The following is a 17,161-nucleotide window of genomic DNA, read 5'->3' as shown; positions in this document are numbered from 1 at the left end:
TTTAAAGTGCCATGGGAGTTTAGGCTACTTGATTTTCAAACATGAAATACAGAACATTTTCTGTGTAAACTGCCAAGTAATAAGCTCCAAGCTGAGTGGCAATCAAAAGGTAGGGGATTAATCCAACTAGAATGGGAACATTTTTAGAGTGCTCAATTATGTTAAATTCAGGAAGCATATTCTTGTGATGTCAGTTTTCACAAGCAAAGAATAATGATATGTACGACTTGGTTTAGCTATTTCGTAGATGTATTTACTCAAAAGAAAATTTCAAGTTTAAAAATTCTGGGTGACAAATGCACTCAAGGAAGGATCAAAGGAGCATTCATAATCCAGAAGGTCTAATGGCTGAGACCTAAATACAGCTGCGCGATCACCAAATCATTTTAACGGGAGCCAGTAATCTTAACAGGCCTTCTTTCCATCCATCCGTTCTTTGTAATGGGTACAGAGAGCAACCTCCTTAAAAAGTAGAGAATAAATGCATCTATTTAGCAAGGCTTCTGTTTAGATTTGTAACTCCTTCTGGATTAACTCCAATATTTCAAAACACAAGAATTCCAGTACCTATCAGTTGCCTTATCGTTAAAAAAACTTTTTTAATGTCTGCTTCTTTGTGAGAGAGACAGAGAGACAGGGCACGAGCAGGGGAGGGGCAGAGAGAGGGAGGGACACACAGAATCAGAAACAGGCTCCAGGCTCCGAGCTGTCGGCACTGAGCCCGATGTGGGGCTTGAACCCATGAACTGCAAGCTCATGACCTGAGCTGAAGTTGGATGCTTCACCAACTAAGCCACCCAGGTGCCCCTCCTTATCATTTTTAAATGCTTAAATGTGGGGCGCCTGGGTGGCGCAGTCGGTTAAGTGTCCGACTTCAGCCAGGTCACGATCTCGTGGCCCGTGAGTTCGAGCCCCGCGTCGGGCTCTGGGCTGATGGCTCAGGGCCTGGAGCCTGCTTCCGATTCTGTGTCTCCCCCTCTCTCTGCCCCTCCCCCGTTCATGCTCTGTCTCCCTCTGTCCCAAAAATTAATAAACGTTGAAAAAAAAAATTAAAAAAAATAAATAAATGCTTAAATGTATGAAACTCATTCTAAAGTCCTATCCACAAATACTACCACCAGCAACTTTGGTGTACTATTTGCAACCACAAGGCCTCCCAGTTTTATATAATGTATTTACCTTTTTTTTTTTTTTTTTTTTTTTTTTTTAACACGAAAGGCACAGAGTGATGCAGCTTGGAGGGTGAGCTCTTACGTCTTTGTCGTTCATGCCTCTGGGTTTTACCACCCGCCCTGTGCCTACTTCCCAGGGCAGAGGTGGGAGAATCAGGAGAATGAGGACTCTCGCTATTTTCCTAGTATTTACTACAACTTTTGCAACGCAGACATTAACCTGATAGCAAAATTATGTACGTACAATCACAGACACTGAGAAGAGATGCCGTGAGAGAAAATCATGTTAATCGCTAAGAAAAACATCTGTGGTTTTCCCGAGTTAATTTTTCTCACTGTTCAGAAATTTAATACTTTCATATAGCTGAGTCTACCCATCTTGGTGATTCCCTTTTCTCCTTCCATGGTTAGGAGTGTTACCATCCTTCACAGATCTGATTTTTTAACTGCTTCCTATTCCATGGTGTGGAACAATTTATATGAAATTATTGAAACCTAGATTTAAAATCTTGAGCTTATTTTAGTGCTTGGTTTAGGTTTTAGATCCAATCATTATTATTCATTTTATTTAATGACGGCATCCACGTATAAGTGAATATGGTTAATCCGCACGGTTGGAAATGGGGGTTATTTTCTGGATATGTTTTTTGTTAAGTCAAAATGGATACAAATTCAAGCGTAAATACTACACATAATTAATACAACGGTTCCCGTGTCATAACGTAGAGTACGGATTAGCATGTTCTTATGTCCAAATGTCATTTCAAACAGAAAGAAGGGCAGAGTGATGCTGAAAATACTCATTTCTTTAGCCCTTCTTCAGGGTAAATTCTCCAGTGCCTATGTAAACAATTAACAGAGGCAAGCCCTATAAATCAAGCTTACTCATTCCTGTTCAGGTTATGGCCCTACGATACATTAAAAGTGACAGGTCCCACTTTAACTCCTGTTACCACCATTCAATGGCATGAACTGTCTTGGTATCTTTCTGTCCTCGACCTGACCCAGGCAGGTGCTTATACAAGAGCTCTGTGGAAGGGCAGAGGACAGGCAAGGAAGGAATTCATTCAGCTCAACATTTGACGGGAAAGAGAAGAATTATTCATGCTGACGACTGCACCCCAAAGTTTTTCCACAAAGTTTCACACCAAAACACAATCTGAAACTTGCCGATCGCGATCAAGGAAATTCCTGGGCCGACACAGGAAGCCCATCACGGGCAGTCCCTTCTACGTTCAGTCTCTTGAACAAAGCCCCTCCCGCTGATCCACTGACAAAACTCCTGGTCATCCTTCCAGATCCGGTGCCAATCTTCCCCTCCGTGACATCGATGGTTCTCGTCCCCCCTGACCCACAGTGTCCCATCCCGTGTGTAAGCAACCTGCCACCCGCCGCCGATGCAGGGCCCGACACTTCTGCGGGCTACGCCTCATGTCCACTATCCCGTCTGCCATCTGGAAAGCTCTAAGAAGTGAGGCTTCCCAACCTCTTAGGTTTCTAACACCAAGTAGTAGCTGCACGTACAGAAAGGGCACGTGCAGTATTAGGAAACAATCACTTCACGCTTGTGAGATACAAAGAATGTTCTCTGCAACTGCAAAAATAATGCTCAACTTCCTCATCTTAAAGCCGAAAGGAACTAGCCGACATAATTCCTAAGGGAACACACAGCTCTCTAAGTTTATAGGTAGAAAACTCAAGAATGACTCCTGCACACGTTAGCTAGAAGTCAGTGCCGGATTACAAAATGCAGGAGCACCTCTTGCTCGTAGGATTTCAACGGAGGGTGCAGGCAGGCCCTTAGGCACACTGTGTTTACATAAAACTATTTTTACTGCTTTGTCCTTTATATAATACCCAGGCACCCTAATAATGCATGTTAATGTGTAGAATACTGTGCCAGAATTTTTTACGTTTTTAATAAAATTTTTATAATGTTTATTTATTTTTAAGGTGGGGAGGGAGCGCCTGAGCAGAGGGAGAGGGAGGCACAGAATCCGAAGCAGGCTCCAGACTCCAAGCTGTCGGCGTAGAGCCCGATGCAGGGCTTGAACTTACAAACTGTGAGATCATGACCTGAGCCAAAGGTGAACCCTTAATTGACTGAGCCACCCAGGCGCCCCCCACTCCAATCTTTTTTTTAAGCATGGTTTCTACTACTGTAAGAGGTTGAGTCAACTTAAATATTAAGACTGCATCAAAAGTTCAGAGTTTTGTTACAATTTAGTGTCTCTTTTCCCCCAGTGGAAAATACAATCAGTGCATATCTACTGAACTGAATCTAAAATTAAGGCATTGTCACTGATGAGGAGAATAAGAAAGAACCCCAGAGCTGTGCTGTAAGTGTGCAGGGTCAACTCAGCCAAAGTCCTTAGGGAAGGGGCAGGGAGTTGTGGTCAACTCAGCCAAAGTCCTTAGGGAAGGGGCAGGGAGTTGTTGGCTGAACAACAGAACTCCTAGCCAGAAGCTCCCTGCTTTGAAGAAGTGCTAGGTTTTTTGGCTGGAGCTTCAGGTACACATTTTGACATTTCTGCTGCAGCTCACCTTTTCTATTCAATTCAAAAAAATCTGAATTTCTATTCAATTCCAGAAAAGCAGCTTTATCCCCCCTCCCTCAAGAGTCAAGTATCTAATCATGTATTTTAAAAGACTATGAAAAAAAAAAGTCAAGAAATACACATGATTATGAAAGTCTCTCTCGAGGAAATAGATATGACATGTGGGTCATTAAGTATACTTTAAAGGTCTATCAGTTCCGGATTGGCCTACAGAGAGAATAAGAACTGTGAATCTATCCAACTGTTTGAATCATCAAATGTTTGCTATGCCTAGTACCCTCCCTACCCTTTCTTAGCCCCCCCAGAAAGAGGTAGGTAACATGATGAAAGACCACAGGTTGCAAGCAGATTCCTCAAAATTACGAGATGAGGGCTGTGAAAGCCTCGTGACTCATTCTGATCTATAACAAGTCAGTCACAAAAGCAGGCTGTGTAAATAAATTCCAGGGGCTCCGCAAGGCAGTTTTGCTGGGGGAAATGCTGGTCTCGTCTCCCTGGAGTAAATCCACCCTCCGTCCCCTGCCACTTTCTGCTTATCCAGTAAGCAGAATATGGCACAGCACTTAACACTAAAATAAACACAGGATGGTTTCAAAGAACAGGCAGTCGGGGCACCTGGACGGTTCTGTTGGTTGAGCGTCCAACTCTTGGTTTTGGCTCAGGTCATGATCCAGGGTCGTGGGATCGAGCTCTGCGTCCATCAGACTCCATGCTGCGTGTGGAGCCTACTTAAGATTCTCTCTCTCCCCCTCTGCCCCTCTCCCTATTGAGTGCTCTCTCTAAAATGAAACAAAAAAGAATAGCTAGTTAAGGCAGGCTTCTCAAGGAATTGATCCAAAGGATCTGAACACTAAGTGTAGCAACGGCAGTCACTCTGAAGGAAAGAGGACCCCCTCCAACCCAATTTCTGATACGTTCATTCCAGGACCCCTCCCTTCCCGTTAAGCACTTGATTCCAAAGTGTCAGAACAGTTCATGGTTCTAAAACGATCAGGGTATAAAAAGCAGGCTTCTTGAAATTCAATCTCTTCCAACCTCCGTACCGAGAGCCCAACTTCCTGTTACAACGTGGTGATGCCTGGAGACCACCAAAGTGTCAACTCAGGACAGCACGGAACCGGCGAGGACGTCGACCGCTTACTTTGAGGCCACCTGTTTTCCTTGTTTTTTTATAGCCCTCGGGACTCCAGTTCGCCCAAATAAGCTGGAGTGGAATAATAAACAAGGTTCAGAAAGGAACATTCATTGAGAACATTTATTCATCCACGATGCATAATGAGAAAAGCTAAAAATCTTTCAAGAACCTCCATTTGCCCAGAAAAAAAATCACAGACCTCCTGAAATACAGATTATAACTAACATTTTCAACACCCTATCCCTTTAGGCCCTCTTAATCTTTAAACTGGAGCTGGGTGTATATAGCAGGTAGACTGTCTTGGGGTTCTCTTCTCTCTTGGGTAGGACACGGTTATATTATGATGCCTGGTGGAAATCAAGGCAACTGGATGACCAAAAACAGGACATTAAACCTCTCAATAATCCCCAGGCAATTCTGGAACTCGGTTTCCAAAGCTTCTTTTAGCAATTATAGTGGAAACTTGGATATTCTGGTATTTATGCATTCGATCAATAGTTTTGACACCATCTGTCAATTTCCGGCTTTTTCCTCATTATTGCAAATGTATTGGTAGTATTATTAACAGCTAAAAAAATAATAATAAAGTCAAAGCATTTAGGGCAGTAATCTAGCTCAGCAATAATAATATGCACTTAGGGGCGCCTGGGTGGCTCAGTCGGTTGAGCGACCGACTTCGGCTCAGGTCATGATCTCGCGGTTCGTGGGTTCGAGCCCCGCGTCGGGCTCTGTGCTGACAGCTTGGAGCCTGGAGCCTGCTTCTGATTCTGTGTCTCCCTCTCTCTCTGACCCTCCCCCACTCATGCTCTCTCTCTCTCTGCCTCAGAAATAAACATTAAAAAAAAAATTTTTTTAAATAATATGCACTTATTTTTGTTAAAAATGTGCTTCATCATCTCAAGCTGTATAAATACATTATCGTTGAGATTAGGCTCAGTTTTAAACCATCAACTGTACAGACACCCAACATTTCATTATGTTTTAAGATAATTCTTACGTGCAATAAATTTCTTCTGGTATTGTGAACTTTTAGGTAGAGGTAACAATTTTCTTATTAACATGTGTTACAAAATTATAGATTAATTTCAATGCCTAGGAACTCTGGCACCAGGCTTAGCCAAGAGAGACAGCTGCAGCATTTATGAAAACCCTCTGAAAGGCAGTATCTGATAAGGCCTATTCCCAGATACTATCCTCATTTGCAAATCATACAGTGCAGAGATTTTGTACAGATAACATCAGTGTTGCTCAAAAGCCTCAACCTTTAAGAAGGAAAAGTAAACTCAACCAATGGAAAAGTCATAGCAAAATGATATAAAAATATAGCGTGTCTGAAAAGCCAAAATAGATGTTTCAGAGTTTCAAAATTCAATACAGCAAATACAACTCCAAGTCCTTTTCTACAATGCACAGCTCACGAATTCGATTCTTTTCAAGGACTGTCGTCACAGGTGGTGTTAGGGATCTGGGATGCTGATTATCCGACGGCCAGAGACTCGGGATAGATGAGATGACAGCAGGAAGGACATTTCAAAGCTAGTTATTAAACACTTCCAGGTATGCCTTAAGTCCATGCTGTGCCTAATGTTGATCAAAAACTGTTCACAGTTAACTTAATTATCTTCCTCGGAGAAAAATCTGTGTATTACAAATACATGGTCAAGAAGGAAAACAACCCCTACATTAACACCAATCAGGAACTTGCACATTTGTTGTCTCTTTTAAACCTCACCACAAACCTGTGAGCTTAACACTTTTACCCTCATTTTTCACCTATGAGCAGGCTCAGAGAGGGCTTCTGACTGCCCCCCAGACACGTCAATCAACTGCCCAAGCTGCCTCGGTGGGTCTCCAAAGCTGCCCCTCTCTCTGTGAAGCTAGTGCTGCAAGGCACCGAATGGAGGCACCGTCTCCAAAATTTTCAGCAAAAACGTTACATCATTAGAAGCATTTAACTGCTTGTTTGGCTACACGGACTTTTAAATTGTGCAAAGGTATTTTTTTAAATTCCCATTATGCACAAACAAAGTGATCTGATATGCTAGTTTCCACACCTAATGACAGCATCACATACCATCACATCAAACAGGAAAACAGCACTATTTCACACGATAGCAGGGAAGGCTGAGAGAGGCAATGCTTCTGCAATGGGATGTCAGTTACAGTAAACGAAGGCATTCTTCAAGGTGAAGTGCTACAGAGAGACATGAGATTCCACTGCAAGCATACTTGTCTGTGTGTAAAAGCTCCTATCTGGGTCAACACTGGGGGATGCGGAAACAAGACACCCATAAAAATAGTTGAAATTTTGTTACATGGTATCGGAATAGTCTCATGTGATCACATGATCACATTAAGAAACTGTTACTATATTCAAGGGAAAAAATGTTTATAGGACCCAATCAGACGCCAAGGGAGCCGTGCCTGGGTGGCTCAGTCCATTAGTGTCGCTGTTGGTTTCAGCTCAGGTCATGGGTTTGAGCCCCCCGTTGGGCTTTGCACTCACAGTGCAGAGCGTGCTTGGGATTCTCTCTCTGCCCCTCCCCTGCTCTCTCTCTCTCTCAAAAATAAACTTAAAACAACAACAACAATAATACCCAAGGGCATGAAAAGAATACTAGCTTTTTTCTTATTCGTTACACTGCTGTTGACATGTTTTTAAACAAAGGGGTGGTTTATACATATATTCATAGGAAAGTGACACCAGCTAGCTAATACTATTGTTGAGATTTTTCTGTACAGTAAAATCATCTTCTCTAAAAGAGGTTCAAACTAAAATTACTCCCCCCCCAAACAGAAATAGTTGGGGTATTCCTTTGTCATTTATAGTAAAGTGAATGTTTAATCCCAACAGATTATTATTATTACTGCTTCTGTGAAGTGTAGGTCCGCTGAGAGGGCGCATGGAAAGGCAGAGACCCTAGGGTGGAAGTAAAAGGGAAACACTCCCTTCCCTAATAGTATACGTAGTGGGTGGGAGAATACCTGTTTTGGCCCCCCTGACCCTCCTCCCTCTGTTTCCGTTAGAAACCATGTCCACAAGCAACTGGAGACAGCCTCTGAAACTTTCCAAGCGCCCAGTGTATTGTTGTTACATCCACAGTGGACCTTGGACACTTAACTTAATGGGATCAGAGAACTTAGCTGCTAAAATGCAGAACCTAGTTGTGACTCTGCCTGAAACGGTGTTGAACAGGGGCACCCGTACGGGCAAACAGTGATCCTACCTCCTCGGAAAAACTTGAATACAGTTAAGCAGTCTGTAAGCAAACCAAACAACTCAAAAACTAAGAAAAGAAGATCTCCTTTATTTTTTTAAAAAAATTTTTCATGTTTATTTTAGAGACAGAGAGACAGAGCACAAGCTGGGGAGGGGCAGAAAGAGCCAGAGACAGAATCTGAAGCAGGCTGCAGGCTCTGAGCTGTCAGCCCAGAGCCCGACATGGGGCTCGAACCCACGAACCATGAGCTCATGACCTGAGCTGAAGTTGGACCCTTAACCGACGGAGCCACCCAGGAGCCCCCAATAAGTTCTCCTTTAAATGACTGGAGGAGCCCCCAATAAGTCCTCCTTTAAATGACTGGTTCATAATGCCACAAACAGGATAGCGCAGTTCTAAGCCCTCTGAAAGATCATAACGGATGACTACAAGAAGCAATTCGACTTCAGTGAAAGGGTGGTGGGCCAGATGGAAAAACATCAGCGCAAGGGGTTTCCGTGTATTTTTCTTCCCCAGGAATCTAGCTGGTTAACGTTTTTTGAAGTCATGTTACATGTGAGGTTTACTCCCAATAGGATGTGTGGGAGCAGAGACACAGAAAAATACTCAACAGGATAACCTTGTACTAAGGTCGAAGGCACAGACTATACAAGATGAGCACATTTGTAAGAGGAATCCTGAGTGGTCTGCCCAACGAAGCAAGATTTCTCACGTCATTTAAAAACCAGACTGCAAAGGATTTTAGTCAATTTCTCACGTGACCTAGTAATAAAGTACCCTTTCCACCAAAGCAGCAGATATGAGAACCATGAAAAAAGACTGGTGGCAGCCAGACTGCAGACGTCCAAGTGAATGTTTTCCCTCAAGATAAATAAGGCCAGGGTCGCTGCTGCCTACGCCGAACACCCCTGCCCGTATGAAACGCAGACAAAGTGCTGAATGGGGCCGACAGGTCTGTTACGTGACGAGTTTTGTTTTTGCTTCATAAAGAAAAAAGTTGTTGCTTAGAAAGCACCAGCTGCTGACCAACCATTTACCAATTCAAGTATGTGAACAAAAATACACAGATATATAAAAATTCACATATGAGCTTTGCGCAGTGGCGGTATCGTAGCCAATGAGGTTTATCCGAGGCGCGATTATTACTGATTAAAAATTCACATGTGAAAACCACACCTATAAAACTGTGACCAAACTTGTTCTCAAGAAAAGCTCTTTATACTAGACCTTAAGTTTCCAAATTTGAGGAAATCTGTTCCCCACTTTAATAGCCCTTTCGAGGGCTAGCCCTTGTATCAACCCATAATTTTTAGTATATTCTATTTACTTTCTAATTACATTAGAAATCTCAAGCCAAATGAGACTTTATACAAATCCCATCTAACATCGACATCTAACTACAAAATGGTTTAAGTTTTTGGCAATAGAACTGAAGAGTTATCAAAACTTTAGGAATGCAGGGGCGCCGGGGTAGCTAAGTGTCCGACTCTTGGTTTCAGCTCAGGTCATGAACTCACGGTTCGCAGGTTCAAGCCCTGCGTCGGGCTCTGCCCGGTCAGCAAAAAGCCTGTTTAGGATTCTCTCTCTCTCTCCCCACCTCTGTCTTAAAATAAATAACAAACTTAAAAGGAAAAAAAAAAGCTAACTTTAGGAATGCATTTGGCTTATCCAACCTCCGCTGGTAGGTGGTCCAAGTTCAGCATGGAACTGTGTCGCCCAGTGACGCCTACAACTGTTTGACACACTTTCTTGGGATGAAGGTTAGAAGTATTGTAATATCAAAATGCTACCGAAATGTGTACAATGATATAAAAATGGTATTGGCTGAGTTCAAGACTAAGCACTTAGACATGTCCTAACAAAAGGGTTAGACATTAAAAAAAAAAAAAAAAAAGTATGGAAGAGAACAGAAGAAGAAACATTTACATGATACCAGGAAAACTATCGTATTTGCATTTAGCATCTGATTACGTCCTCAAAATGGTGACAACGTGATACAGTTTGCTTGAACAGCCAAAAACATTTCTGAACACACAGCAACAAAAGAAGATACAATCCCACAGTAACACTCAGCCATCCGCTTTGAAAAGTCACAGTGCACAGCTAAAACCCAAACAAAATGTTCCCTACGTGTTTCATGACCATGTCCTCCAAACCAGCCATCCCACAAACCCGGGGGGGTGGGGGGGGGGAACCCAATTCAACAGACAAGGAGCGTGTTGTTGAAACAGAGCACTCAGTGGCTGGTGATTACTAGGGAAGGGAAGGCTAACTGATGCAACGCTTTTCATCCCACTATCAACCATGAAAGCTGCAGAGTCATCATTTGCTTGGTGAAGTTAGCAGCTGTCTTCCCGCACTCCATTTCACGGAAAGGGAGAGCGCAGGAACACAAGAGAAACAAAGGCCAAAGTCTGTTCTAGGGCGTCTGTTTCCACAGCTGGAGACAGGGCACTGGCTATTCTACATGCAGCGTCTGGCTTAGACACTCAAGTGGCCCGTGTTCAGCTGCACAGCCACCACCACCTAACCATTAACAAGTCCCCAGGCAGTTTTGCCCAGCCCTGGCCCATGAGCCCATCTGCTTCAAAATCACACTTCTTACTGTCCCATTAGCGTGACTACTCTTCTGCAGTACTCCTTAATGGGACAAAAACCCAAAGACAATAAATTATATAACCAGGGCCAACCCTCCACAGCAAAAAGGCCATTAAGAACTGATCAGACTTTACATGCACTTAGTTAAGAGCCTCCACTCAAGTGTTGCAATATTCTCTCACCTTTGTTAGACCTGATTATTTTTAAATAAAACTGTTATCGCAGGCTACGCGCGCAAGTGACTGGCTTTTAAATGCGTTTCCAATGTCAACACGTTGAGTCACCCGCAGATTAAAGTTAAGTTTTTTAAATTCTTTTATTCAGAAGGTGGAAAGGGGTGGGGGTGGGGGTGCAAGGATTGTGCGGATCTTCAAAACTTCTGAAGTCAACGTTATTCGACTTTTAGGATCTAAAGAAACGGTATCTTCTTAAACGCTAGCTAGTTTTATGGGCCTCTACCAAATACGGGGCTACAAATCATGATCTCAGAGCTCGGCCAGACATTGTTACATTGGAAACTCCCAGAAAGGAAGAGGATGAAGTCTGTTTTAATTAGGCTGCCGAAGAAGCCTTCTGGCTTGACTCAGTCCCTGCAGACCCGCGGTCACACCGACACGCACGCCAACTTACCGGGGAGCCAGCTACCGTGGAACCGGGGCTGCTGGCGTTATTCTCCTCGGGATTCTGGGGGGCCTCTTCCGGCCCCCGAGTCACGAGAATTCTGAAGTGCTGTTGCCCCGCGTTTTGATCCTGCCTGATCTTAAACGTGCAGCCCTGCCCCTGTGGCGTCCTTTCCACCGAGTTCGTCCTGTGGATTTCGGGAGCCCCCCTGCGGCCCCGAGGCGGCGTCTCCGGGTGACCCGGGTGGCCTCGCTCTTCCGTGGGGCTCCCGCGCTCCGCTCGGGGCTGCGTGGGGTACGAGGTGCTCCTCTCCAGCCGGATGCGGGGGTACCTCACCAGCCGGTCGCCCTTCGTGCCGGTGAAGCCGAAGTTGAAGTCACCGCCCAGCCCCGGAGCGCCCGGTTGTGGCTGCTGCAACTGGAAGACGAAGCAGCGCTTCCCAGAGCTTCCAGAAGCATCCGGAACGTGCTGCAGGGACCAGCGCCTGGGCTCCGGCGCCGAAGGGCTGCTCTGGCCTTCGGCCCCGAAGGGCGTCAGCCTCACCTGGCGCACATCGGCGCTGGAGGCGCGGTGCTGGATCCGCAGCCCGCCGCCGCCGCCGCCACCCTCGGGGCCCCGGGAGGCCTCTTCGCGGCCTTCGCAGGCAGCGGGGCCCGGCGCTTGGCGGCCGCACGTGCCGTTGAGCTGCGGGCCCGGGGCCCGGGCGGCCCTCGGAGGCGAGCTCCCGGGGGTCTCGGGCTCCGGGGGCTCCGGGCCGCCGGCTCGAGGTGCCGAGCCCGCATCGCCGTCCAGGCCCTCGGGGGGCGCGCCCGCGTCGGGGGCGCCGTCGGCCGCCTTGCGCTGCAGCGAGATCTGCACGGACGAGCTGCGGGTGGGCCGCGCGTCGAGCGGGCCCAGGAGCTGCGGGATGAACATGGACGTGCTGCGCTTGAGCGCGCCCACGGCCTCCTGCAGGCCGCCGCCGTCCTCCGCTCCGTGCTGGGCGAAGGGGTGCGCGCCGCTCCTCCGCGGGAGCGTGTGGAATGCCATGAAAAAGTCGTCTTCCCTCTCCTGGTCTAGGATCTCGGACTCGGGGGCTGTGTTGCTGCGCCCAGAGCCAAAATGAAACCGAAGCCGATGGGCCATGGTGCCCAGGGGGGCAGGGAGGGAGAGGGCGAGCGGCAAAGGCAAGCCCGGCGCTGCCAGAAGTCAAAAACCGAAGGCACAAACTCCAAGAAAAAGTGTCCCATCTGCCAAACCGTTAGCACTGCGGCACCAAGAGCGACAGATAGCAGAAATAACCCAAGTGGCAAGCGGCATTCCAGGCATGATTGGATAAGAGCAAAAAGCTCTCATCCACACTGTGACAGAGGGTAGGATGGCCAGAACCACATGACCACGGTCTCCCCCTCCAATGCCAGCTTGTGGACTTAGTGGAGTTTTTCCCCCCTCTCCTGCTCTCTCTTTTTTTTTTTTTTTTTAAACAGCAAGAGCCTGAAACAGCACCTTCCCAGCTGCTGCTTTTCCATCAGACAGGAGTGGCCCCAGCAGGGAGCTCTCACAGCTGACTAAGGCAGCAAACACAGTCCAAGCCATGCTGCTATAAATCTAAACCGCATCAAATTCACGGGACAGTTCTTTCCGATCGAGGCAGGGCGCTGGGACTCTCTAACCAATGCTCGAGACCGGGAATTGAACACATGAGCACACACTGTTATTTCCCCACCTCCCCGGCAAGCCAAATTAACGACAAGGAAAAATTCCCTGGCTGCAGGAAAACCCTTTCACAAGCATTGGATATTATGTTTCTCTGTTATTTATGATATCACCACATTACCACGATGGAATGCAAACTAATAAAAGGTACTATAAATATGATTACACACCCCACAGGACTAGTGTCCCTTTATGCTAAATAATTAGACCATGATCTACAAGTAACAAAATAGCTAAGTGGAGGGAGGCACAACTCAGAACGCTGTCAGTTAGCTCTCTGCCTCCTACTACTGTATTTTTCATTGAAAAGGGCTGGGGGTGGGGGGTGCGATCTCACACATAATATGACTGTCAGGCATGGAGGTACCAGGGACAAGGAGCCCAGCTGGAGAAAACATTCTCTTCTATGCCAGATGGGAGGGAAAATAATCACCATCAAGCCCCCCCCCCCATCCCCACCAGAAAAGGAAGGAAAATTGAAGAAGGGTGTGAATGTGGTTTTTGTAGTGAGTTAACTTAAATACCATACAGAAAAAAAGGCTGCCCGGAGCTGTTTTCCGGTGAGAAGTCAGCAGCATTATCACAAACATGGAATCTTACCATTTTTGTGCAGAGCCAAAATGGACCTAAGTAATAAAAGCCCAAGTTCAAAAAACTGTCGTCGGATTTGTAGTCAACTTGGATATATTCTGTGTGTTTCAAACTTACTATTTTTCGTGATCCAGAAACGTCAGTTAGTTAACAAAGAAGCTTATTTAGAAGGCAATAGAAAATGGGAGGGAAAAATACCAAGCTGTAAAGAGTGACAAAAAGTTTATTTTAAAATCCGCAAAGCATGACTTTGTCAACAGCTCTGGAATTGAGGGTGTAGAGGATTAACCCTGTGTTTACATACATCCAAACCTGTTTTCTAAAGGCTTGTGTTTAAAATGCCAAAAACGATCTCCATGAGAGAAATGGAAACTGGTTTGTTTAATGCTGAAACTGCCAAGTACCGCTACAGCCATGGATTATCTTAGCTCGATTAAGAGCCAATGAAGCAAGGAACACCACCACCAGCATTCAGTGCCTGGTGACTACACTGAAAACAGCCTGGGGCCAAGTTAGGTAGCAGTTACCATAAAGCACAATTTTGCAGGTCAAGCGTCTATTCATTCACACCTCATTTCTTAGAGCTCTGCGTTCAAAGCCCTTTCGGGTTTGGAAGGATAGTTTAGGGTCCACAGCAAGGTCATCTCAACAACAGTCACCGTTTTAGACAACGGAAATGGGAAGTGACTTTCTTTTACAGCGAATTTCTCTTTTATTTTATTTTATTTTATTTTATTTTTTTTTTCAACGTTTATTTATTTTTGGGACAGAGAGAGACAGAGCATGAACGGGGGAGGGGCAGAGAGAGAGGGAGACACAGAATCGGAAACAGGCTCCAGGCTCCGAGCCATCAGCCCAGAGCCTGACGCGGGGCTCGAACTCACGGACTGCGAGATCGTGACCTGGCTGAAGTCGGACGCTTAACCGACTGCGCCACCCAGGCGCCCACGAATTTCTTTTTTAAAAAGAAAAACAATGAACTGCAACGCATCTGCCAAGGGGCAATTTTTCCTCGATGCTGAGCCTTTTTTCACTTTGGAGAGGCGTTTTTATTCTCAGTACACGAGAGAATAAGGATTAGTATGTGGATGTATCTATGTCTCCACGGACTGACACTCTACTGAACATTGCCTGGTTCAGTTATTTGCTCGATGAGACACGGAGCGCTAACAGGCGCGCCCTCATCTGAATCTCTCATTCAATTTAGTAAGAAAGTAACTTCAGACACACAAGCAGAAGAAGGGACTTCGTTATTCGGCATTGCCACCTTTCTTACCTTCTCACCTAAGGTAAGAAACGCTGAGTTCAATGTGAAGCCATCAAGACTCCATATATTCCAATAGAAAATGCACCAGTACCGTAGGCCAGAATCGGTTGGCTTTCCAATTTGAAGAATAATACCAAGGCCAGGAGATTAAATATCCTCCCAAGTTCCATCATAAGGGTGAAAGGCCCGGCTATTCACCACCATCGGCCTGAGGACTTAGGAGGACAGCAGACCCCACCACAGTGCTACCCCTGGCTGACCTGTCTCAATTCTGAAAAGGCTCTAGGACTCGCTTGTCTCATGTGCAAGGGCAGAGAGTTAAAGGCATTGCATTTTAAGGCTCCTCCTCAAACATTCTATTAAGTTTAAGCTACTCAAAAACTTGGGAGTTTCAGCTTAAATCAGCGGCAAGAAGGATTCATAAGACCACTCCTTTGTTTCAAGTTTTTGCTTAAGTTCTAGTTAGCTAACATATAGTGTAATATTGGCTTCAGGAGCAGAGTTGAGGATTCATCGCTCAAATACAACACCCAGTGCTCATCCCAAGTGCCCTCCTTAATGCCCATCACCCACCCACCTCCCTCCATCAACCCTCAATTTGTTCTCTATAGTTCAGCGTCTCTTTTATAAGGTTTACCTTTTTTTTTAAACAAGAACACTCCTTTTAAAGAAATATACACAAGTTTCATGGAAAGTAAATTTGAATACAACTGACAATAGACTACAGTGACTTTTGATACCACTTTTGAGAGTTCCTTAAAGGCTTACACAGAACATAATTATGTTCATCTTCATAGCTGGAGTATTTGGCTTGTGGGTACACCTTATGAATACACTCCACTCTAGTTAGCTGATTCTGCCAAAAGCCTTTAAGCCAAATTTGCTTCTGAAATTTCATTTTTAAAACGAAGTCTCAGTCATATATATTATATAAATAGATATGAAATATGGCCATATCTCACCTATCAATCTATATATAGCATATCTGTATGAGTTTCACGTTTCAGGCGTATCTTTGGTTCTTTAAAGGTACCTTCTATGAATTTCCCTTGAGAAGGTCCCACTTTTCAAATACAGCTTAATTCTGCCTGCTAAATATAGACACCCTTTTTGCTATATAATGTTAATTAGATTTTTGCTTTCCCAAAGAGAATCACCATAGATTTGCTATTGAGTGGGTAAAAGGGTTGTAGTCTGGCTTATATTTAAAAGTGCCTGAAAGGTTTATTTATACGAGTGATGGCTTCTTTACAGATGTGCCTACTGTTGGATAGGACCAATGTAACAGCATAGGCGTAGGCTCTGATACATCACTAGTGTGATTTTCATTAATACAGACTGTGATGAAAACATGCATATATACAAATAAATTTCCTATCCTAGCCATACGAAAGTATTTGTTGGAATCATAAAATAGTAATAGGACAAAGACGGTCTTGGCGGTGGGGGTGCATATGTACTACTAGAAATACAACACAGATGACAGAATTCGAAAATGCTGCTTTAAAATTCAGTTTTTAAAAAATGAAGCAAAAATCAAGAGCTAGGACCCACTTACCAATCTGTTTTCATCAAATACTTCAAACAGGAGTCTGTGATTAGATGGGTTTACCTATAAAGGGGACACAAATATTATTTTCAAAAACGGGCAGGAATGGTTCAAAGGTTAAAATAAGACAAAGAATAAAATGCTTTATTAGGCACCCAGGTCACTTGTGTAATCTAAATATAATTAGCTTACCCTTTTGTCAATCCTGTATCTAGTAAGTCACGTTTTCTATTATTGATTTCTGTATTATTCTATGCCTATTCCATGCTAGTCTGTAGGTGTATTAGCAGAAAAAGCTTTCAGCTGCAAAGGAAATTTCAAATAGTTTGAGGGAGCTTCTAAACCTCCTCTACAAAGACATGGAGACCAAGGTGACATCTTCACAAAGGTCTAGGCCTGAGGAAATCTCTTAAGCCTATAACGATAACGATACCAGCCACGACAAAAATGAAGAAAATAGCAAAACGAGCTATTTACCACTGCATGCTCATTTTGTAAGGCACTGTCTGCTTATTAAATATTAAAAACACATGATCTCATTTAATCCTGACAGCAACCTATGATGGAGAGCTGCTCCCCCAATTTTGCAAATGAGGAGCGAAAGTAACTCGCCCAAGAGCCCACAGCTGGTACGCACAGCAACTAAGGACCCCAACCAGGTCCGACCTGCTGGTCTCCAGAGCCCACGCTTTGAAATTAGAACACAGAAATAAAAGATGTCCTCACTTCCAGCAACCATGGGGTCAACGTCTGA

At 44.8% G+C, this 17,161-nt stretch overlaps 1 protein-coding gene and 1 pseudogene across 17 annotated transcripts in view; one reads left to right on the top strand and one right to left on the bottom strand.

Annotated features, from left to right (window-relative positions):
* Positions 1–17,161, bottom strand: part of NEDD4L (NEDD4 like E3 ubiquitin protein ligase) — a 346,987-nt gene that overhangs the window by 135,204 nt on the left and 194,622 nt on the right. For 5 of the 17 annotated variants that reach the window (XM_023242040.2, XM_023242041.2, XM_023242042.2 and 2 more), the window contains one exon: positions 16,417–16,470. In XM_023242040.2, coding sequence (XP_023097808.1) covers positions 16,417–16,470 — 54 coding nt within the window. Of the gene's footprint in view, positions 1–11,314; positions 13,207–16,416; positions 16,471–17,161 lie in introns of those variants that run through there. The other 12 variants (XM_045042411.1, XM_023242038.2, XM_023242039.2 and 9 more) reach the window with 12 other exon arrangements.
* Positions 9,175–9,293, top strand: LOC111557420 (annotated as a pseudogene).

The sequence above is a fragment of the Felis catus genome, chromosome D3 (assembly GCF_018350175.1).
Source record: "Felis catus isolate Fca126 chromosome D3, F.catus_Fca126_mat1.0, whole genome shotgun sequence".
In the NCBI taxonomy this organism is placed as follows: Eukaryota; Metazoa; Chordata; class Mammalia; order Carnivora; family Felidae; genus Felis; species Felis catus.
The sequence above is the reverse complement of the archived record's forward strand: the minus strand, read 5'-3'. Positions and strand labels throughout refer to the sequence as shown.